At 50.3% G+C, this 23,530-nt stretch overlaps 1 protein-coding gene, 1 long non-coding RNA gene and 1 other non-coding gene across 3 annotated transcripts; 1 reads left to right on the top strand and 2 right to left on the bottom strand.

Annotated features, from left to right (window-relative positions):
* Positions 1 to 27: 27 nt before the first annotated feature.
* Positions 28 to 6,924, top strand: ETV3L (ETS variant transcription factor 3 like). Its single transcript, XM_077901188.1, has 5 exons — positions 28 to 1,478; positions 1,572 to 1,809; positions 2,020 to 2,209; positions 2,613 to 2,715; positions 5,489 to 6,924. The coding sequence occupies exons 1-5, from the start codon at positions 1,223 to 1,225 to the stop codon at positions 5,965 to 5,967; spliced, it is 1,266 nt and encodes a 421-aa protein (XP_077757314.1). The 5' UTR covers positions 28 to 1,222; the 3' UTR covers positions 5,968 to 6,924.
* LOC144315894 (uncharacterized) lies at positions 2,316 to 22,148 on the bottom strand. Its single transcript, XR_013381634.1, has 3 exons — positions 21,912 to 22,148; positions 10,585 to 10,685; positions 2,316 to 6,495 (listed from the first exon to the last, which is right to left on the bottom strand). It is a non-coding gene; the product is annotated as an uncharacterized LOC144315894 (long non-coding RNA).
* LOC144316634 (U4 spliceosomal RNA) lies at positions 20,280 to 20,424 on the bottom strand. The gene has a single exon (XR_013382569.1). It is a non-coding gene; the product is annotated as a U4 spliceosomal RNA (small nuclear RNA).
* Positions 22,149 to 23,530: the final 1,382 nt, after the last annotated feature.

The following is a 23,530-nucleotide window of genomic DNA, read 5'->3' as shown; positions in this document are numbered from 1 at the left end:
AGTTCTTGCTACTCCAAGCAGGGTCCACGGACTTAGGAGCTTGTTAGCAATGCAGAATTTCAGGCATCACCAAGTCGGCAGCATCAGAATCTGCATTTTGGAGAGATTCTCAGGGGATCCTTAGGCGCGTTAACAGGTTGGCGTTTGAGAAGCACCTCCGTAGACAGTGGTTTGTAAGCCTTAGGAGTGGAGGGATGGTGGCTAAGCCCCAGGTGTCAGTGGCTTTCCTTCTGTGAGCCTCGTCTGGAAGGTGCTGGAAGGTGCGGCGGATACTCCAGACAAGCCTTCACATGCCCTCCAGACCTGCCGGCCTAGTAAGTTCTGGCTGAGAGCAGCGCTCACCTCATCCCAACTTCACTTGAGCTGGAAACCCAGAGCCAGGTTACCTGAGCCCATCCCTGTTCACTCACTGTCCTGATTAGGCAGGTACCGCCCACCCCAGGAGCAGGCCCACACCCTGCACCCTGCTCTGGACACTCTGCCTCTGTGCCCTCTTCCCTCAGTGACAGTGGGAGCCAGCCTGGAGCACCAACCTTGATCCCATCTTCTGAGCCCGGGGTTCCTTCGGTAACTCGGCAAAAACCTGTGAGTGGAGGAGCCAGACAGTCAGGGGCCGGCCACTCTGGGGGGAAGGGGGAAGATAGACATTAAACATACACATAAAGGCACCATTGGTAACTTCGTTACCACTCACGGATTCTTCTTCTTTTTTTCTTTAAGATTTTATTTATTTACTCATAGACACGGAGAGAGAGAGAGGCAGAGACACAGGCATAGGGAGAAGCAGGCTCCATGCAGGGAGCCTGACGTGGGACTCGATCTCAGGTCTCCAAGATCGCGCCCTGGGCTGAAGGCGGCGCTAAACCGCTGCACCACCCGGGCTGCCCACCACTCACGGATTCTATTGCCAATCACTTCTCCAACACCCGCACCATGCCGGGCAACCACCAGGTGCTGCAGACTCCTGAGTGATGAAGCAAATCCCGACTATCCCCCAAAACTCAACTGTGTGGGCACCACAGAGCCGGGGTTTGCACCTACCACTTCCTCCCACTCGGGGTTCACCCAGAGCCAATGATTAATTACATTTTCTCTTGGGATAAACTCCAATCCCCTTAAGCCCTGAGCAGAGATCTCATCTGTCTAAACCACCACCACCACCCCGGAGTGGGGGCAGGATGTAGGACCCTGTGCATTCCTCTCCGGCCATACAGGGGGCTGCATGGGGGCCTCATGGAGGTCCCCAGAGGAGGCCAGGCCCTGCCCTGGGTGCGGGGAGCTTCCTGCAGTCCCGTGTCCCCTGCCTTTCACCCCTCATGTCTTCCTGCTTCTCTTCCCTTCATTTTTGGCCTCCCCCCTCGGCAGTGACAGTCTCCCTCCGAGGCCCAGACATGGCCCTCGCTGCCCCAAGAAGACCATGCACTGTGGCTGCGTGGCCGAGGGTGCACCTGCCGTCCCGGGCAACTCCTGGATCTCAGGTGAGCCTCCGCCAGCCCCTTACCCAGCTGCGAAGGGGCGGCCGGGGTCCTCCTGAGCCAGCAGCACCGAGTGGCACTCACCCCTCCCTCCAGGCATGGCCTTCCCCGACTGGGCCTACAAAGCAGAGTCATCCCCGGGCTCCCGGCAGATCCAGCTGTGGCACTTCATCCTAGAGCTGCTGCAGAAGGAGGAGTTCCATCATGTCATCGCCTGGCAGCAGGGAGAGTACGGGGAGTTTGTCATCAAGGATCCAGATGAGGTGGCCCGCCTCTGGGGCCGCAGGAAGTGCAAACCCCAGATGAATTATGACAAGCTGAGCCGGGCCCTCAGGTGAGAAGGGGCAGCCAGGGGGCCGGAGAGGTCAGAGTTCAAAGATGGGGCTGTGGTTGCCAGCACCCCCATCCCCCGAGGCTTGGGAGAGACCCCGGAGTGTGGCAGGACCCCTGGTGGTTCTGGCCTGGGGGAGGGAGCACGGCTGGGCCTCTGGCTGTGTTCGCTGCCCCCGGGCCAGCTCCATGCTCTCCACCTTGGGCTCCACAGGTATTACTACAATAAGAGGATCCTGCACAAGACCAAAGGCAAGAGGTTCACATATAAGTTCAACTTCAGCAAGTTGATTGTCATCCACCATCCTCTGTGGGAGGTGCGGGCACCGCCTTCCCCCCACTTGTTGCTGGGGGCCCCTGCCCTCTTTCGGCCAGCTCTGGTGCCCATGGGCATGCCCAGTGAGGTAGGCTCAAGGGCACCCCTGCCCCTGCCCCAGGAGGCCCCCAGCCCCCCGCCCCCCTGCCTTGGAGCCTGTCAGCTGCCCCATCCTTCTCCCCGTTCTAGTCCCTGAGCGCCCAGGGGCAGGGGTGGGGCCCCTGAATCACCCTGCGTGGTTGAACCAAGGTCACATGATGCAGCATGCACCTGGGGGGCAAGAGGGGTTCCTTCCTTGCTAGGTATCACTCCTTCAGTGGTAGATCACAAGGTGGGGGGGAGCCTCGGAGGGACCTTGGGCATCTGGGCAGTGGTCGTGTAACAATCATTATGAGAATGTTTCATTGTTTTACAAGTGGTTTTTAAGGCAGCGTGAGTGGGGGAACCCAGGCGGGTCCATCCCACTCCCATGCTAGCTTCTCACTCGGCAGCTCCTGCACAGCATGTTGTTTGCCCGTCGGGTTGGACAGGAGACCCCCCGAGGGCTGCCAGAGGCCGCTGAGGACAAGAAGGGGAGCGGCGGCAGTGCCCCCCGTGAGTGCTTGGAACTGGGGGAGCCCCAGGGAATCAGAAGCAGAGGCGGGATGACCTGCCAGGCCGAGTGCATGGGTGGGAGGCTGGAGAGAAGGGATAATACAAACCATTCATCCTCAACAAAGCGAGTACCAGCTATTTCCTAGGTGTGGGGTTCAGACAGTCAGTGACTGGTGGAATGCAGAGGAGCAGGTGTCCCGGAGAAGGCCGCCCCTGGGCAGGTGAAGCAGGTGCAGAAAGCGCCCAGCAAAGGGAATAGTGTAAAGCAGAGAGTTGGGGACACCTTCGGCTCAGGATGTGATCCCAGGGTCCTGGGATCCAGTCCCACATCGGGCTCTGTGGGGAGCCTGCTTCTTCTCTGCCTCTGCCTGTGTCTCTGGCTCTCTCTCTGCATCTCTCATTAATAAATAAAATCTTTTTTTTTTAAGATTTTTAAATTTATTTATTCATGAGAGACAGAGAGAGAGGCAGAGACATAGGCAGAGGGAGAAGCAGGCTCCATGCAAGGAACCTGATGTGGGACTCGATCCCGGGTCTCCAGGATCATGCCCTGGGCCAAAGACAGGCACCAAACCGCTGAGCCACCCAGGGATCCCCAATAAATAAACTCTTAAAAAAAAAAAAAAGGCTGACAGCTGTGGGCAAGTGTAGCAAAGCTGAAGGACCACTGGTGGCTTGCCATGTTCAGAGAGGAAAGGATGTGATAGGCATGGGGACAGGCAGGAGGGGTGGCAGGTGAAGCTGACAAAGCAGCAGGTGTCCAGTCACAGAGGGCTCAGAAGCCCCTCTTGCTCCCCAGGTGAGGAGTTGAACTTTACCCCATGGGCAGGAGGCACCCAGGAAAGAGGTACGTTGAGATTTTCATGTCACAAAGATGACTTGGTTGTATAGAGAATTTGGTTTGGAGGAGGTGCGTGGCTGGTACTGGCAGGCTTGGGAAGATCTTCCAGGCAGAAGAGGGAGAGAGGAGAGCATGGCAAGCAGAGAGAATGGTGTGTGCAAAGGCCCTGGGGCAGGAAGAAGGTTGTGGGAAAGGCCAGCATGGCAGCTCTAGCAATCCCATGGGGAGACTGTGGAAACGTTGGCAGAGGCCAGCTCTCCCAGGGCTGTAAATAGGGAAGTGACAAAATCAGATTCTCTGTGAAGAAGGTCACAGAGACACTTGAGCAGCCCGAGGCTTGATACAGAGGTCCCAGACCTACCACCGCTCCTCTCCAGGCCGTTTCACGGGATAAAGACCCTTGGCCTTTGCCCTACCCCCGTGTAGGTAGCTGGGGGCCCAGAGGCCCTGGCTATGGGCCCTGGAGGGCCGCTGAGGCTGCAGGTTAGGGCAGCCCAGGGCATGCCTGGACTCGCAGGGCCACTGGTCTGCCTCTGGAGATAGACAGAGCCTGCACAGCACCCCTGTTCTTCCAGCCCTGCTCACCCTCCTGGCTCTGGGAAAGGCACAGAGCTTTCTCTTTGGGAAGCCATGTGTCCCCAGTAAGCGCCCCCCCCCTGCCCGGAGTGGGCTATTGGCACCTCCCTGCCCGCTATGGGTTGCACACACATGCCCTGCATGGCTTCGGTCACCGGAAGGCTAGTGACAGCCACAGGGCCCACTTCTGGGTTGGGGTCCAGAAAGCTAGAGGAGCCTGTCCCCTCCACGTCCACTCAGAGCACTGATGCGGAGAGAGGAAGCTGATCCTGGGCTGAAGAGAGGCCAAGGCTGTTGAACCAGAGGTGGCAGGTGCGGGGCTGGTGCAGGGAAGCGAGGAAGAGACAGAAGGACTCTGGGAGCCATCTCTACATGAGCTGCTCAGCCGCGCTCCAAGGGCAGACCAGCCACAGCCTCGGGAGCCCCCAGGACACAGAGTCCTGGATGGACCCGAAGGGAAGGACAGTGACCCGGGGAGGGCACCCTTTGCCTCAAGCAGGACCATGTCTACTGTTTCCCCTTCAGAGATCCCGCTTCAGAAACATTGTTCCTTTCAAATATACTGGATGTGTTAGGCGATAATGAATTCATTTTTCCAGTTTTTATTAACTAGCCCTCCCCACCACCCCCTGACAGATGTGATTGCCTTGCTCTTTGGTCAAATGATGTGGCCTTGCTAAGAAAGGACCTGGAGAGATGGGAATTGGACCTTTGGAAATAAAGACAGTGGTGTGAGGTTCCACTGGTCACCTTGGGCCCCAGACCAGGGCGGGTCACCCCACTGCAGGATGCTTGCGGAGCAGGAGGGCAGGGGGGCATGAGGGGGACTGGAGGGCAGATCTGGAAGGAGGGGTGGGGGAGGCTCCTAGGGGAGCAGAGCCAGGGCCCAACCAGCCTGAGAAGGGCAAGACGTGTCCCCACGCACTGGCCTTGTCACTTCATCCTACCGGGCAGGGGCCCTGCACCCTAGGGGGGCCAGCAGGGGGACAAGCTCGGGGCCTCGACTAGAGCGAAGACAGGATTCACAAGTTACAGCAAACCCTGTCTTCATCGAAGTTGTGTTATGAGCTCCTGATAAGCGCCAGGTGGGGCTGGGTCCAGGGAGATGGAGACGGGCAGGGGTCTTGTCCCTCAGAGCTGGGGGTGACCACACCAACGGCCCCCCTCAACCGGGCCAAGGGCCCCTGCGGGGCACACTCAGGCCACCTGAGTCTTGTGGCCTCCCCTAGGAAATAGACTGGAAGCAAAGAAAACAGGAAGGTGCACATGGGGAAAGGAGAAGGAAATGGGACTTGGGTGGACATGCGGGGCATCCCTCCTGATCCTCTCTCTCTCTCTCTCTCTCTCTCTCTCCAGGCCTTGGCTCTCTCCTGGCCCCCTGCCAGCTTGGCCCTTGCTGCCTTCTGGGGATCCCCCAAGATGAGCTGCCTGGCCTTGCTGCCTTCACCCCTCCCCTCCTGCCCGCCCTCCCTTCTGACTGGACCCGCCTCTCAGGGCCCTTCCTGCCCCCTGTTCCCCTGGAGCAGCCATTCCTGGGGGCCCCCAAGCCAGACCCCCTGTTCCCAGGGCCTGGGTGCCCCCCAGTGACCCACCATTTCTCGGGGCTCCCCCTGTTGGCTGGGCTGGGCCCAGGAGCAGGCGAGAGGCTGCGGCTCCTGTCACTGAGGCCACAGTGGCTGGAGGTCAAGCCTGACCCCCTGATGGGGGTGAAGGGACGCCCGAGTCCCAGGGACGGCTTCTCCTTAGACATACATGGACCCAAAACAGGGGACAAACATCCTGCATCCCCCCACTCGGAGAACTGCAGGGCAGTGTGGCCCCTGGATCCTCCTTAGGTGGGGAGATGGGAAGTGGGAGTCCCCCAAACTCCACCCCTCTTCCCCCTCTTCCTGTCTACTTCTTCTCTGGCTTTGTGCCTGGCCCAGCCTGGAAACAGGTTTAAACTGCAGGAGGCTTTGAAAGGGTAGAGCCGAATAAAAAGGGGTGAGGATATTGCAGGGGTAAGGAAGACTGAGGTGGGGGGCTCCCCTCCCTTCCCCTCTCCTGCTCTCCCCTCCCCTCTCCTCCCATGGAATTGTTCATCAGATGAAGGAGACTGGCCTAATCTCCACTTTCTTTGAGGGAGCCGGGAATAAGGGGCCCTTGCCTGAAGCAACACCCCCCACCCCTGCCCTCAGGAGGGAGATGATGGGCGTCTGGGTTGGGAGGCCAGGAGCCCAGGCTCCAGTGTCTCTCCTGCCCCTCCACACACACGTCCCCAGCAGCTCCTGTCCGGGGTGGGTGCTTCCTTCTGTCTCCGTTCCTCCGAGACCCGAGGGAGGGGGACAGGGAGGGACTGGCCTCCTCAGATCTGTAATTCTGTGCTGTGGAATAAAGGGAATAAAACGCCGTCGACACACTGCCCTCTTGGCTGACCACTCCTGCCGCATGCCTCCCATGCCCCAATCTGCTGTGGGGTGAAACACCACTGAAGTCCTCGAGGAGGAGGGCTGCCGGCATCCCCCAGAGAGAGAGGCTGAAAGAGGCGGTGGCGAGGAACTGCCCCAGCCATGTGGGAGATGACGCCTTCCCAAAATGACCCTCAGATCCCTTGGAGCAGAGTCCAAGGGGCTGGGAGTGAAGCAGGGCCTCTCAGAGTCACCTTCCTCTCTCCCCTGGTTCCCAGAATGTGGCTGGGGAGGGAGACACATGAGAGAGAGGTGTTTGCTCAACAAGTGAAAAGCCAATGGGGGAGAATGTTCCAGAAGCCAAGATGAGTGAATAAAATTGCTCTCCTGCATGTGGGTTGCCAATCACAGATTTAGGACTTGTGTCTACTTCCCTTCTAGGATGTGGAGCGGGAACTAAGGAGGCACAGAAGCCCCATCCCTCATCCAAGGAGTAGGTGTATGCACCACCCCCCCGCCCCGCCCCGCTCCAGGCTGGGGGCACAGCAAGCATCTTGCTTTCTGCTGCCTCCTTCTTCATAGCAGCTGTGTGGTTGTCACAAAGGCGACATGACGCCCAAAGGGTGAAGAAGGAGAGGCCCAGGGCAGGGTGGGGTTAGGCCCTCACCCCACAGAGAGGTTGGGATGAGCAGGGAGCCAGTCCCTGGGCTTGCAGGCTGGGTATTGGCCAGGGAGCATGGTCTCCACCTCCCTCCCTCTCCAGATGCCTCGGGGTCTCCCTCCCAGGACAGGAGATGGGCTGCTTCTCACTTGCTCCCAAAGCCACAGGCCTATCTGCAGCCTGTGGGAAGGAGGAACCCCTGGGCCAGGGTGTCCCCTCATCCTGCCCAGTTGGGAGACAAAGAGCTACTGCTGTCCCTTGGACATAAGGAACAGGCTCGCAGGGTCCTGAGCCTGGGTCCTGTTCAGAGAGCCCACCCCAGGGACAGGGTGCCCATCTGGAGACCCCCCCACCCTCTGCCTCAGCCCCGCCCCCCCTGCCATGGTTTCTGGCAGCTGTGAACTGGAGTTCAAACTGCGAAAAAAAATCCCCCTCCGAGGTGGGTGCACCCAGGACACGGACAGGTCAGCTCCAGGAGACAGAGGCTTCTGGGCAGCGCGCTCTGTGGTCAAGCAGTTTCTCAGCCTTGGCACCACTGCCCTCCGGGGCATTGTGTTGGCTGTGGGAGCTGTCCTGTGCCATCCCAGGATGCTTAGTGCATGCATCCCTGGCCTCCAGATGTCACCTCCCACCCCAGCAGACTGTGAACTGTCCCTGGGGGAGGAAACGTCCCCGCTTGAGAATCACTCAAGCAGAGAGGGTGGCTTCTGCAAGTCGAATGGCCAGCCCCACGCAAAGCCCTGGGGGTTCCGTGTCATGACAGTGCCCTCTAGTGGCCAGAGCCTCCCCTGGCCGCGCACTCGCTCCCCGCAGGACCCTGGTGGGGGTGGGTTTGAGGGGAAGGGTGACAGGCACCCTGGGGTCTTCTCAGGTGAGGAAGGGCGTTCCAGGACAAAAACGCTTTATGAAACGTTCCATTTCAAACCCCTTTTCCAAATCACGGACAAGCCACCAAAGGGTCCACAGGTCTGTGAGCACAGACAGCAGGTTACCAGCTCCCCTGGGACAACCGAGTACAGTCATCAGCCCTGGACACCACATCCCCCAGCTGCCCGGCTGCCCGAGGCCGTCAGCCTCACCCAGTGAGGGGCACAGAGTGGATACTCAGCCTCCCCGCCCCCAGAGCAGCAGAACCAAGACAAGACATGCAAAGTCAGTGCACCGACGAGCCCTGCTCCCAGGCACTCTGGCACTCCAAAGACAGGAACACTCGTGGGTTCAAGCAGAGTTTTTGAAAGTCATGCACCCAGGTTTCATGAACTTTATACTGTTGGGATCAGAGGGACCTCTGTGGTCATGGTCCACAGGGAGGAAGGGGCTTTCCAAAGTGACGCGTGGGGAAGGGCCACATGTAGAACAGGGGTGCTCCGGTGAGCAGGGAGTCTTCTCTCCACCTCTCCATAATCATGTGGACTGAGAGTCTAAGAGGCCCTCAAACTCCTGAGAAATAAGAGTATATTACATATCGAGAGGGAAATTTCCTGCTATTCCCATGAGTTTTTTTTTTAAGATTTTATTTATTTATTCATGAGACGCGCGCACACACACACACACACACACACACACACAGAGAGGCAGAGACACAGGCAGAGGGAGAAGCAGGCTCCATGCAGGGAGCCTGATGCAGGACTTGATCCCCAGATTCGGGGATCATGCCCTGAGCTGAAGGCAGATGCTCAACTGCTCAGCCACCCAGGCACCCCTCACATGAGATTTTTAATATGAAAATAGTAGTTGACATTTCCCAGTTTGTATGCATTTGGGGACTAGATTACGTTGGCTTGTGCTGCCATCTGATTGTCTCATGTGACATGCCCCGATGAAGCAGTATTCTCAGGATGGTACAGCACACACTCGTGAAAGGGAAGGTGTTTGGCCCTAGAACCCTTGATTCGAATGTGCAAGAGGCCTTAGGATTTAAAAACAAAAGCAAATCATCTGCTGCCCAGCTGTTAGTGGCAGCGAGGATAATCTCAACCCTCTTCCTTTTTTCCCCCCAAATGAGGACCCTACCTAAGAGAGAAGGATATTCAAGCAGTATATATGTGCTATACACACACACATATACACTATACACATGTATATAATAATTCAATAAACATTTCTTAAACACCTACCATGTGCTGCCCGGCACTGAGGTTCCAGTGACTGCCCTTCAGACGCTTTCATCTGAAGTGTCAGAGCTTCAGACGCCAGTAACCCACAGGGGAGGTGGGCGCATTTGCAGGTGGACTCGAGGAGGGATGCAGGGCTCTGAGCACTGAGTGCTGGAGCAGCAAGCTTTCTACATAACGTCCAGCAGAATTTTGTTTAGTAATCAACCTACTTCAAAACACCTAAAAGTGGGATCCCTGGGTGGCTCAGCAGTTTAGCAATTGCCTTTGGCCCAGGGTTGTGATCCTGGAGTCCAGGGATCAAGTCCCACATCAGGCTCCCTGCATGGGGCCTGCTTCTCCCTCCTCCTGTGTCTCTGCCTCTCTCTCTCTCTTTCTTTCTCTCTCTCTCTGTGTCTCTCATGAATAAATAAATAAAATCTTAAAAAAAAACTCTCTTTAAAAAAAAAAAAAAATGGCAGCCCAGGTGGCTCAGTGGTTTAGCGCTGCCTTTAGCCCAGGGCCTGATCCTGGGGACCCAGGATCGAGTCCGACGTCGGGATCCTTGCATGGAGCCTGCTTCTGTCTCTGCCTCTCTCTGTGTGTGTCTCTCATGAATAAATAAATAAAATCTTAAAAAAATAAACACCTAAAAGTAAATCTTAAGAAGGCATTTCTATTTTTTTTTTTAAGACTTCATTTATTTATTCATGAGAGACACAGAGAGAGAGAGGCAGAGACACAGGGAGAGGGAGAAGCAGGCTCCATGCAGGGAGCCCGACGTAGGACTCAATCCCGGGTCTCCAGGATCACGCCCTGGACCAAAGGCGGCACTAAACGGCTGAGTCACCCGGGCTGCCCCAGAAGGCATTTCTAATCCCCAAACACAAACAGCCAGGCAATATGTGCCAATTGTTATAAAACTTACCAAAACACACAGTTCCGTGGCCACGTTTTTCATCAAGTGTTACTTCCCAAACGCTTTGTGGTGCACATATACAATTGACATTGGCCCTCTTACTGCGATGGAATGTTTGGTCATGCTGATGGGGCATAAGCTTGATCATCAGCCTCTCACTGGCCTTCTAGGTTGTTTCTGGTTATTTGCTTTGTAAATACAATGGTTTCAAGAACTTTGTCCAAAGTTGTAATCTGTTTTTCTTGTTTTAAGTTAATTCCTTGAGATACACCCTAAGCATTGAAATAATGGGCTCAAAATCATGGCATTTTAATGGCTATAGACACATATGGCCCTGCTATCCTCAGAAAGGATGAGAATACTTTAAAAAGCCACATTGACATACCACTCACCATGAACCAGGCACATCTGTCATAAGTGCTTCACATACATTGGCTCGACCAAAGGGGGAGTGGGGGAGGCGTCACTGTCATCCCATGTTACAGACAAGGACCTAGGCACAAAGAGACAAAGCACTTGCTCAGAGCCACGGTGTAGACTGGCAGCAGGCTCCGAGGCCCAAGCTGGCCGATGGTGTCAAGTGCAAGGGACAGGTGCTCCTGGAGCCTCAGCAGGCCGGCCTTGCCCCACCTGCCTCCGCTTCTCTTAGCAGGAATAAACCTCCATCTCTCTGGTCTTCTCCGGTCTGTATTAAACCATGAGCATCATTGAACGTCATTACATTTGCTTGCTAGTTCTATTCCATACGCTCCTGCTTTAAGACCAGGAACAAGCAGTGCCCTGCTTATACAATATTTTTTTAATCTAAATTCAATTTTCCAACATATAGTATATCATTAGTTTCAGAGATAGTGTTCAGTAATTCATCAGTTTCATATAACACCCAGCGCTCATCACATTGCGTGCCCGACTTCACACTCATCACCCCGTTACCCCATCCCCCACCACCTCCCCTCCCGTGACCCTCACTTTCTCCTAGGGTTGAGTCTCTCATGGTTTGTCTTATACAATATTTAAAAGATATTTTAGGGCTGGCTGGCTGGCTCAGTTGGTAGAGTGTGTGACGATCTCAGGATTGTGAGTACAAGCCCCATGCTGGGTGCAGAGACTACTTAAATAAATAAATTTAGGGAAAAATTTTTAGAAAAAATAAAAAGAAATAGAAGATATTTTAAGTTCATATATGGCCAAGTCAGGACAGAGAGGAAATAGAAACAGGTAAAGAGGGGATCCCTGGGTGGCGCAGCGGTTTAGCGCCTGTCTTTGGCCCAGGGCGCAATCCTGGAGACCCAGGATCGAATCCCACGTCAGGCTCCCGGTGCATGGAGCCTGCTTCTCCCTCTGCCTGTGTCTCTGCCTCTCTCTCTCTCTCTCTCTCTCTCTCTCTCTCTGTGACTATCATAAATAAATAAAAATTAAAAAAAAAAAGAAAGAAACAGGTAAAGAAAGAGAAAGGGGCAGGCAGCCTGGGTCGCTCAGTGGCTCAGTGATTTAACGCCGCCTTCAGCCCGGGGTGTAATCCTGGAGACCCAGGATCAAGTCCCACATGGGGCTCCCTACATGGAGCCTGCTTCTCCCTCTGCCTGTGTCTCTGCCTCTCTCTGTGTCTCTCATGAATAAATAAATAAAATCTTTAAAAAAAAGAGAGAGAGAGAGAGAGAAAGGGGCACTGGGGCAGCTCTGTTGGTTAAGTGTCCAACTCTTGATCTAAGCTCAGGACTTGATATCAGGGATCAGGAGTTCAAGCCCCGTGTTGGACTCCATGCTGGGTGTGGAGCCTACTTAAAAAGGAGAGAGAGAGAGAGAGAGAGCAAACAAAAAAGAGAGCTCTTCAGAATGCTTTGAAGAAAGGAAATAATACTTCCAGGCTAGGCATTGCCTACCTCATTTACTGTTAGAAAGAGAAGTTATTTCTATGATGCAACCCCTCCACCCCGCCACACACACACACACAGACACACACTTGGGATGAGAGCTGGGACTTCCATGTGAAGTGTTCCTACTGCAGCTAATCGATACTCTCTGTTCCCCCTTCTGCTGTCCCATCCTACAGCTCTGGCCCCCGCCAGTCAGGCTGCTCGATGTCTCCTGATCCCCAGGACGCGGAGTGCAGATCTCAGTGGCTGGGATCCGGCATTGGGCCAGAGGTTTTCTTCCAAAAGAACAGATGAGACCCAAACAGTGCAGTTCCCACAGACCACTGCCAGGTCCTCAGAGATGAAGCCATTGGCCGGGTCCGTGGGCTTCCAGTTGGGGTTTCCAGGTCCCCAAGCACCAGATGTCCTGAGTCATGAGGAACAGCAAAGCCCATGTGTCAGGACCTGTGCCATCTATCCCATCCCATTCAGCCCCATTCAGGTCTCCTGCTCACTCTCTGTGGGCTGATGGAGAAGTTCTCCTGCCTGCGGGACCAGGTGCTGCCAAGAGCCCCCCGCTGCCCCACCTCCCAGGCCGACCAGCAGCAGCTGCCTAAATCCCCCCTCGGGCTCCCATGCCATCCCTCCCTCCTGGATCTCTCCTCCAGTCCTGGGGGTTGTCTCCAGCAATGCAGCCTCCCTCCCCCCCACCAGATGCGGAAGGTCAGGCAGGTGTCATCTGTCATGCCAACTCCACAGGAGTGACTGGGGCTGCACTAGTGAGAAGCAGGCAGTTGAGAAGGAGTCCAAGGCCATGTTGGGGATTCAGGAGGGGGCGGTGCAATATTTTTTCCGTGATCCAATGACCACATTTTGGTCCCTATCTCGTCCATCCTGTCGTTGTGGACGACCTTGGTTCCACCCCTCCAGGTCTCCCATCCCTAAGATGTCCCTTTCATACTCTGTTCCAGGGTTGCCTCCGTACCCCACCCCCAGGGGTCTCCAGGGCACTGGCCACAGCTCTGCTCATTCTGCACCTGCTTCCTGGGCGGCTTCAGTTCTGTCCTCTCTCCTCGCCCTGCCCACCGTCTACATGCTGACTCTGCCCACACCTGGACAGCCGGCCCGCACCTCCCCTGAGCCTCAGGGCTCACCGAGCACCTCTGTCCAGACGCCCCCAGTGCACCTGGAACCTGTCATGCTGTGGGTGCAGCTCTGTGTCTCAACATCCGGGGCTGCCCCTCACTCCCCTTTCCCTTCTGTTTTTGCTTTCATTAATGACATCACAAAACATCCATTTCCACCCAAGGAGAAACTCAGATGTCAGGCCCTCACCTCCTACACTCTGTCACCAATTCTACCACTTTCACCTCCTAAACATTTCTCCAATCTATCTTTTCCTGGACAACCCTACGCTGACCTAGTTAGGCCTTCACCAGCCTGTAGAGAGACCACCCTTCATATTCCATACGTTGCTATTTAAAATGCCAATCTGATCATGTGACTTAAGACCCTTTGGTAGCTCCTCGAAAGGAAAAAAAGTCCTCTGTGCTCCCAGGGAGGGTTAATTGATTTGTACAATAATGTCATTTAAAGAGATAGAGACATAAAACTAGGTATAAATGTATACTTAGGGCACATCAAATTATAAAAGCAGTGGCAATTTACCAAATGGAGACTAAATCGTCAAGCCAATACATTTTTTAATAATAACATTAATTTATTGCAACAGATGGTATTTGCTGAAACTGACTGCTGCACAAAGTGTCACTGCAAAGCAGGTCCCTCCAGCACAGGGTCCCCAGTGTTCAGCAGGCATGTGATGAGTCACTTCTCCCACCACCCACCATTCTCTGTTAGAACTCCCGCTAATGCCCTGTTCACACGCACAAGGGCCTGTGAGTCCTCCTCTGTTCAGGGCTGAGCCCACTAAGCAGCTTTACTCGATGCCAGCTCATCACAAACACAAAGGCAAATGCCAGCGCTGAAATCTTTTGGCAACACAGGTTATAGAGTGCCTCCCAGGTCATCCAAAACATAATTAGCTCATTCATTTGTTCTATTATTCTTAAAAGTAAGACAGGAAAGTTACCCTTTTTGCAGAAGATTTGTGGACTTTGGGTTGAAACCTACAGAACCAAGTCAGAGTTCCAGAAAGCATGGAAGCCAGGAGTCCCCCACTCTACCCCCCGCCCATTGCACCCCACCCAAACTCTGGGACACTTCTGCAGCCATGTCCCACCACCCACTTGACATCCCATGGCACCAAATTGCCTGGGTCTCTGGGCTTTGGGCGCGTCCTCATCCCGCTGATGGAAAGGTCCTGCCTTGCCCACTTACCAAGCTAACCTCTCCTGGTCCTTTGGGATTTCGCTTAGAAGCTCATCCTGACCTCTTAGGCAGGGTCAAACAGGAGCTCTCAGAGCTGCCCCCAGACTGGGCCTCACCTCAACAGCATGGAAACACTGCTGCCAGAATTCAATCCAGGAGCCATGCTATAGTGAAGGGAAGCCCTCGCTGTGACTGAGCTGCCCAATGGTTATGATGGACATTGTTACCTCGGACACATCACTTCACCACCTTGAGCCTCAGCTGCCGCATCTATGACACAGTAACAATACAGATAAAGTGGCACAGGTGGAAACACCTGGGTGACACAGGTGGTTCTGCATCTGCCATTGGCTATAGTCATGATCCCAAGATCCTGGGGTCAAGGCCTGGGTGGGGAAATCCCTGCTCAGCAGGGAGTCCACTTCTCCCTCTCCCTATGCCCCCTCCACGCGCTCGTGCTCTCTTGCGCTCATGCACTCTCTCACTCACTCTCTCTCAAATAAATAAATAAACTATTTAAAAAAAAAACTGGTGAAAACAGGTGAAAAATTCAAGGAAGCTTGATGCAGCATGGTTTCAGAGTAGAATATTATGACATATCCATATAATGGAATACTACGCACAGGCAAAAAGAAAGAGGAAGTTCTCTGTACTGATGGGGAAATACTTCTGAGATTTGTCTTAAGGAAGTAGGAACATACTGGTGTGCATGAGATGTTACCGTTTGTCTGGAAAGGGGGAGACCCATATTCATATTTACTTGCTTATGCATTAAAATATCTGGAAAGATAAACAAGAACTAGTGACAGGTTACACAGGGGAAAAGCAAATGGATAGAGGACAGATGTGAATGTGGATTTTTCACTGCACAGATTTTATCACTTTTAAGTTACAAGATTGTATGACTTATATAAAAATTAAATGAATTTAAGACTAAATGATGATATTACCGCCCTAACTACATCACAGGATTGAGTAGGAAAACCAAATAAAAACTGTAAAATCACGTGCCATTGTGGTCAGGTGTGAAGCAACAACAGCAATTTTGTGGTGAAGCTACTACAGAGCTGCCAACAATGATAACAAGAGGAACATCACGTGCCTGCCCTCGCCCCGCCCCACACTGCTCCCCCAGCTTGCAGGGAGGACCAAGCCCACACCGTGTTAGGGAAGTGGGGAGGCTGGAAGAAGGGACCCGGGAGCTGGACTCATGATCTCATGCCTGCGCAAACCGTGCAAACCATGCAAACTGTCTGCCCTTCCTGCCCATGGCCCAGTCTCACCTTAACCTTCTCCCCGGCCCCCACACAATCAGGCTCTTCTGTAGATGATCTGAAACACCTACCATCAACCCACAGCATTTTCTCGTTAGCCTGATCCACACACCAGGTCTCATGACCTTCCCTAGCTCATGGGGAGGTACTCACAGTAGTCTCAGGGCTGCCAATCCAAGATAGTAGCCTCACGGCCCGTCCCCACACAGATACTGAGTGTTAGTTCTCAAGACCCTGAGTGAGCCCAGCTCACAGGATGAGTCACTTCCGATGGCCTTCTTGCTTCTTCTCCCTCTTGCTTCAAAGAAACTAGGATAACATGGCTGGGGTGGGGCGGGGGTGGGGTGAGTAGGGGAGCGCCCAGCTGGGTCAGAAGAGCAGGTAACTCTTGATCTTGGGGTCCTGAGTTCAAGACCCATGTTGAGTGTAGAGATTATTTAAATAAATAAAACATGAAAAAAAAAAAAAAAACAGAACTGGAAGGGAAGAATGCTGACTTTGCTTTTGGAGAGCAGCCAGGTACCACATGAATAATTCCCTAGTAATAGCCATATCTAAGAGTCTCCTGTGAAATCCCACAATGAGCCCTACTTGGTGCAAGGTGGGGCTGAAAAGACCCTAATGGTTAAATCCACAGACTCTTCTGGTCATGTTCATTCATTCAATAAATATTTATTGAGTGCTTACTAAGTGCCAGGTGCCAGGTGCTGGTAAACCAGCTCTCCAAAAACAAAAATAGGGGTGAGTGGGTGGCTCAGTCGGTGAAGTACCTTCCTTCAGCTCAAGTCATGATCTCAGGGTCCTGGGGTGGAGCCCCACATCAGGCTCCTTGCTCAGCAGGGAGGCTGCTTCTCCCTCTGCCTCTAACTCTCCCTCTGCTCATGCTCTCTCTCGCTCTCTCAAATAAATACGATTTTTTAAAAATAATAATAAATTAAAAAATTTTTAAAGCCCTGATTTTTTTTTTTTTGAGTAGGTTCCACACCCAACCATGGGGCTTGAACTCATGACCCTGAGGTCAAGAGTTGCATGCTCCACCAACTGAGCCAGCTGGATGCACCTAAAAAGCCCTGAATTAAAGCATTTGTCGATTTCCATGGTGTAAATACTCCCAGCATAGTCCTTATCAGTTACATGGCATCACTGAATGTGGAACTGGGAAGAGACAGGTACACCTGGTTCTTGCGAGCAGGTACAAGCCCACTCAGCACATGCTGGCTTCAGCATTATCATTAGACAATGAGCAGAACTCACAGACTCTACATTCAGGAGCGTAGAGTAGACTAACTAACATTGGTTGTTTACTAACTCCATCATTATAAACCATTAAATGATCACCCAAGACCCAAGAAGGTAAGTTTTCTCATCTGATAACAGGAAACTACACACATAATCTCGAAGTGTGATAAGAACTGTGAAGCCAACAGATCATAATAAATAATTGACAGTGGGGCAGCCACATGACTACAGCAGAATCTCTGCCTGCCTGGATAACTTAGTAAGTGAACATAGGAGGGCTGGCTGCATGCTACTCTGTTCACCCATCCCACTGGTTAAGCCACTGAAATTTTGGATTTCTTATGATAGCTAGAATTATCCTAATACAAGTATCTTCAGTTGTTGGCAAGTATCTGTATTTATCACCTGAAAGCCATCATTCCACTGTTTTCTGGTTTCCATCGTTGATACTGAGAAGTCCGCTATCAGTATAAATGTTGCCACTTTTTGGGGAAAGATTTTATTTATTTACTTATTTTCAGAGAAAAAGAGTGTGTAAGGGTGCATGTGCTGCAGGGCAGGGGTAGAGGGAGAGCGAGAGAGAATCACAAGCAGACCCCATGCTGACTGCAGAGCCCAACGTGGGGCTCAAACTCAGGACCCCAAGATCACGACCCGAGCTGAAACCAAGAGTCAGATACTTAATTGATTGACCCATCCAGGTCCCCTAAATGTTGCTACCTTTAAAGACACCAGTTTTGGGGCAGCCCCAGTGGTGCAGTGGTTTAGTGCCACCTGCAGCCCGGGGCGTGATCCTGGAGACCCTGGATCGAGTCCCACGTCGGGCTCTCTGCATGGAGCCTGCTTCTTCCTCTGCCTGTGTCTCTGCCTCTCATTCTCTCTCTGTGTCTCTATGAATAAATAAATAAAATCTTTAAAAAAAAAGACACCAGTTTTATTCTATCATCCCTTAAACACATCTTCCTCTGTAATTATTTCAATATGTATCTCCAAAATATAAGGAATTTATTTTCAATATAACTACAGTAACTGTTAGCATATCAATAGTATTAACAATATATCGCTTTTATCAAAAATTCCTAATATCCAGTGTTCAAATTTTTTAATTAATTAATTCATTCATGAGAAACACAGAGAGGCAGAGACGTAGGCAGAGGGGGAAGCAGGCCCCTGAGGGGAGTCTAATGCCGAGCTCGATCCCAGGACCCCTGGATCATGACCTGAGCCGAAGGCAGACGCTCAATCACTGAGCCACCCTGGTGCCCCTCCAAGTATTCAAACTTCTAATTGACTTACAAATGCCATATTCTTTTTAAAGTTTTAGCAATTTATTTATTTGAATCAGAATATAGAAGGCCCACATATGATTGTATGATACGTTTTTAAAAATCTCTTAATCTAAAGGTTCCCCCCAACCCCCACACACATCTTCTTTGATATCCTTCATCAGTTCTGTAGTTTCCCTTAAATAGATTTTGTACACATTTTGTAGAGTTATACCTAAGTATTTCATTTTGGAGAGTGCTCATGTAAATGGTAATGTGTTTTTAATTTCAGATTTCACTTGTTCATTGCCAGTATAGGGAAAAGCAATTGGCTTTCATGTATCAACCCTATCTTCTGCAACTTTTCTTTTTTTTTTAATGTTTTATTTATTTATTCATGAGAGACACAGAGAGAGAGAGAGAGGGAGGCAGAGACACAGGCAGAGGGAGAAGCAGGCTCCATGCAGGGAGCCTGACGTGGGACTCGATCCCGGGTCTCCAGGATCACACCCTGGGCTGAAGGCGGCGCTAAACCACTGAGCCACCTGGGCTGCCCTTCTGCAACTTTTCTATAATCCCTTATTAGTTACAGGAATTTGTTTTTTAATACTTCATTTATTTATTCTAGAGCTAGTGAGAGAGCACAAGCAGGGGGAGTAGCAGACTCCCTGCTCAGCAGGGAGCCAGATATGAGGCTTGATCCCAGGACCTGAAGATCTTGACTTGAGCCAAAGGCAGATGCTCAACCACTGAGCCACCCAGGCGCCTCTATTAACCTTTGAACGTCCAGGAGTCAGTAGTGATGCCCCTCTTTCATTTCTGATATTAGTAACTTTGTCATCTCGCTTTTTTTCCTAAGTTAGCCTGGCTAAGGGCTTATCAATTTTATTGATCATTTCAAAGAACCAGATTTAGGGTTTATTTTCTCTACTGATTTCCTATTTTCAATTTCATTATTTCTGCTCTAATTTTTATTATTTATTTTCTTTTGCTCATTTTGGATTTAATTTGCTCTTCTTCTAGCTTCCTAAGGTGAAATCTTAGATTATTGATTCTAGATATACTTTTCTAAAAAATGTATTCAATGCTATAAATTTCTCTTTAAGAACCACCTTTGCTGGATTCCACAAATTTTGATGAATTGTATTTTTATTTAATCCAGAATATTTTAAAATTTATCTTGAGACTTCCTCTTTGATCTGTTATTTAGAAGCATATTGTTGGGATGCTTGGGTGGCTCAGGGGTTGAGCATCTGCCATCAGCTCAGGGCATGATCCCCAGGGGCCTGGGATCAAGTCATGCATTGGGCTCCCCTTGGGCAGCCTGCTTCTCCCTCTATGTCTCTGCCGCTCTCTCTGTTTCTCTCATGAGTAAATAAATTTACAGATCTTTAAAAAAAATAGAAGTGTATTATTAAATTTCCAAACATTTGGGGATTTTCTAGCTACCTATCAATTATTGATTTCTAATTTAATTTTATTGGGATTGGGCAGCCTGGGTGACTCAGCAGTTTAGCGCCACCTTCAGCCCAGGGCATGATCCTGGAGACCCGGGATGATTGAGTCCCACGTCCAGCTCCCTGCATGGAACCTGCTTCTCCCTCTGCCTGTGTCTCTGCCTCTCTCTCTCTCTCTCTGTCTCTCACGAATAAATAAATAAAATCTTAAAAAAAATAATTTCATTGGTATCTAAGAGCAAACATTGTATGATTTTTATCCTTCAAAAACTTGTTAAAGTGTGTCTTATGGCCCAGAATGTGGTCTACTGTGGTAAATGTCTCATATGAGCTTGAGAAGAATGTGTAATCTCCTGTTGTTGGATGAAATGGTCTATATATGTCATTATATCGAGTTGATTGATAGTGCTGTTGAGGTCAACTATATCCTTACTGATTTTCTGCCTGTTGGATCTGTCCATTTGTGACAGAGGAGTGTAAAGTCTTCAACTATAATAGTGAATTAATATATTTCTCTTTGCAGTTCTATCAGTTTTTTGTCTTATATATTTTGACACTATGTTGTTAGACACATACATATAAGGGTTGTTATGGCTTCTTGGAATATTGACTCTTTTATCATCACATAATACCCCTCTTGATCTCTGATAAGTTTCCTTGCTCTGAAGTTCGTTTTGTCTGAAATTAATATAGCTACTCCTACTTTCTTCTGATTGGTGTTAGCATGGCATCTTGTTCTTTTTTTTCAATTAGCAATAATCGTGCCCTGGATAAACCTCATTGGCTACAACAATGCCACTGCACAAAGCTTCTTCTTTTTTTTATTTCTTATTTTATCTATTTTTTTAAGATTTTATTTATTCATGAGAGACACAGAGAGAGAGATTGAGAGAGAGAGAGAGGCAGAGACACAGACAGAGGGAGAAGCAGGCTCCATGCAGGGAGCCCAATGTGGGACTCAATCCCGGGACTCAAGGATCACGCCCTGGGCCAGAGGCAGGCGCCAAACTGCTGAGCCACCCAAGGATCCCTTCTTCTTTTTTTTTAAATAAAAAGATTGAATTTTTAGGTACAAACCGTCCCACAAAGAAAATTCCAGGTCCAAATGGCTTCATTGGGGGTATTCTATAACACATTTAAAGAAGAAATAAAAAAAATAAAAAATAAAGAAGAAATAATGCCAATTCTACACAAACTCTTTCAGAAAATTGAAGAGGAGGAAATTCTTCCCAACCCATTCTATGAAGCCAGGATTATCCGAAGCCAGACAGGACATTACAATAAAAGAAAGTGACAGACTAATATCTTTCATGAACATGGACGTAACAATTCTTAATAAAATGTTAGCAAATCAAATAATAAAAGGTTAACATCACAACCAGGTGAAGTTTATCCCAGAAATTCAAGGCTGGTTCAATATTGAAAATGTACAATCTAGGGTGCCTGGGTGGCTCAGTCGGTTAAGCCTCTGCTTTTGCCTCAGGTCATGATCCCTGGGTTCTGGGATCGGCAAGAGTCCAAGAGTCGGGCTCCCTGCTCAGCAGGGAGTCTGCTTCTCCCTCTACCTTTCCCTCCTGCTCATGATATCTCATTCTCTCTCTCTCTCAAATAAATAAATAAAATCTTTAAAAAAATAGAAAATCTAAAAAAGAAAATCCACAACATGAAGCAACTCTAAAAAAAATATAATCATCTCAATCAATCCAGAAAAGGAATTTGATAAAATACAAACAACATCTATTCTTGATTTTAAAATTAAAAAAATAGGGACACCTGGGTGGCTCAGCAGTTGAGTGTCTGCCTTTGGCTCAGAGCGTGATCCTGGAGACCCAGGATGGAGTCCCACGTCGGGCTCCCTGCATGGAGCCTGCTTCTCCCTCTACTTGTGTCTCTGCCTCTCTCTCTCTCTGTCTCTCATGAATAAATAAATCTTTAAAAACTAACTAAAAATATAATAAATAATAAATAAAATAAAAATTACCTTCCCCACAGGAATCTCACCTTTCTTGTAGCTCATCTTTGATCCTAGGAACTTTTTTTTTATACAGAGAAAAAAAAACACACACATACACACCCAACTTCCCAAAATATTAGCCTTCAATCTAAAACTGGTTTTCTTTCACACATTTTCCCTTATAACATATCTTGGCACCTTCCCTGTTATTCAGTTCGTCTCAGTTACCAGGGGTGTCAGTGGGAGCGAGTTGGTCTCTAAGGTAACCACAGACAGCAAGGTACCAAGCTTGCAGGCTGGAGTGCACAACCGGGAGGTGACCCCCCAGGCAACACTGACCTACCTCCCTGGGAGTTAAGGTGAGAAGCCCCTTCTTCACTCAAGGCCTTGAAATCTTCAGAAGTGACAAGTGGGCAAGTTTCTGGGGGTCACGTCTCAAGGGCCAGCAGAACTGAGAGCCCGAAGGCAAGATCTGCTGGTCACTGCCCGGTGGGCAAGGGGACTGTGCAGGGCGGGCCTCCCCGTCCAGCAACACCCACGCCAGTCTCTTCACTGAAGCTGTCCTCTTCCATCTTCCTGAGAAGCTTCTGCCTCTGCGTTTCTGCCTTTGGTTTTATCTTTTTCTGCAGAGCTGGCACCATGCCTAGGACATCAAGGCAGTATGGGTGACAGAGAAGCACAGACTCTGGAGCTGGACCGCCTGGGTTCCAGCTCTGCAACCCTAAGCCAGCTATTGTATCTCTCTGGGCTTCATGTCCCATCTGAAAATGGGAGTAATAATTACTGCCTCAAAAGGTTGCTCAAGAGGATTTGCAGTTTGTGTAGAATGGTGTTTATAGTAAGCACTATACATGGATTGGGTATTATTGTTACTTTATAATAAAATGTTATTGGGAGCACATCAGGTGGAAGGAACAGAATATTGAGTGACAGTTAAATGCTCTCTGTCACACGGGTTTAATATTGGTTATTCTGGCCACCCAGAAGCACTCTAGAGGAATCTAGATCGGCTGAAAAATAAGTCTCAGTCTTAGGGCTAGCAATACTTTAGCCAAGCAAGCCTTTGCACATCATCTTTCCAGTAGACAAAGGTTGAAGAGGGATAAAAGGCCTAAAATAAACGGTGGTACTTGGGATGCCTGGGTGGCTCAATGGTTGAGCGTCTGCCTTCAGCTCGGGTCGTGATCCCTGGGTCCTGGGATCGAGTCCTGATCGGGTTCTCCACAGAGAGCCTGCTTTTCCCTCTGCCTATGTCTCTGCCTCTCTCTGTGTGTCTCTCATGAATAAATAAATGAAATCTTAAAAAAAAAAAAAAAAAAAGGTCATCACTCTGCCTTCCATGGTGATGTTGTCTTGCTAGGCCTGTCTTCTAACAGCACGCCAGAGGAATGGCTGCAACCTGGAGCCATCACTCTTGAGGACACACCTGTTTTGGACTGAGGATACCTGCCCTTGAAGATGATTCTCTAGAACTTATGCTCCAAACCACGCAGGGTTCTGTATCACGGCTCTCCCTCAGCTATTCAGTTAAATACTAAGTTTCTAGAATCTTTCCCACCAGATAAAAGCTGCCCATACCTGTGGTTTTCTTTTGCTTCTCACAGCTAAAAATGAAGAGGTATAAATTCTAGCTTCAATCTACCAATTAATGAAATTTCATGCAAATCACCTAAAACCTGTCTCTGCCATAGTTTCCTTAAGCATTAATGAATGAATGTAACATAACAACTAATATCCTGCCTATCCCACAGGATGTGGGGCACAGGCAAGGATTCATTTGTTAACAGAGTTCTGTGGGAAAAAAGTTTAGAGGACTATGTCAATTCAGGACATAATTTCTTAATGTTTATCCTGATTTTTTCTGTCCAGAACTCTATAGTTTACAGAGCCCGTGCTTAATCTTATTCAATCCTTATAACCAGCAAACAGTAGGTCCAGAGCTAAAAAGGGATACATCCCCCG

The sequence above is a fragment of the Canis aureus genome, chromosome 6 (genome assembly GCF_053574225.1).
Source record: "Canis aureus isolate CA01 chromosome 6, VMU_Caureus_v.1.0, whole genome shotgun sequence".
NCBI classification, from domain to species: domain Eukaryota; kingdom Metazoa; phylum Chordata; class Mammalia; order Carnivora; family Canidae; genus Canis; species Canis aureus.
The sequence above is the reverse complement of the archived record's forward strand: the minus strand, read 5'-3'. Positions and strand labels throughout refer to the sequence as shown.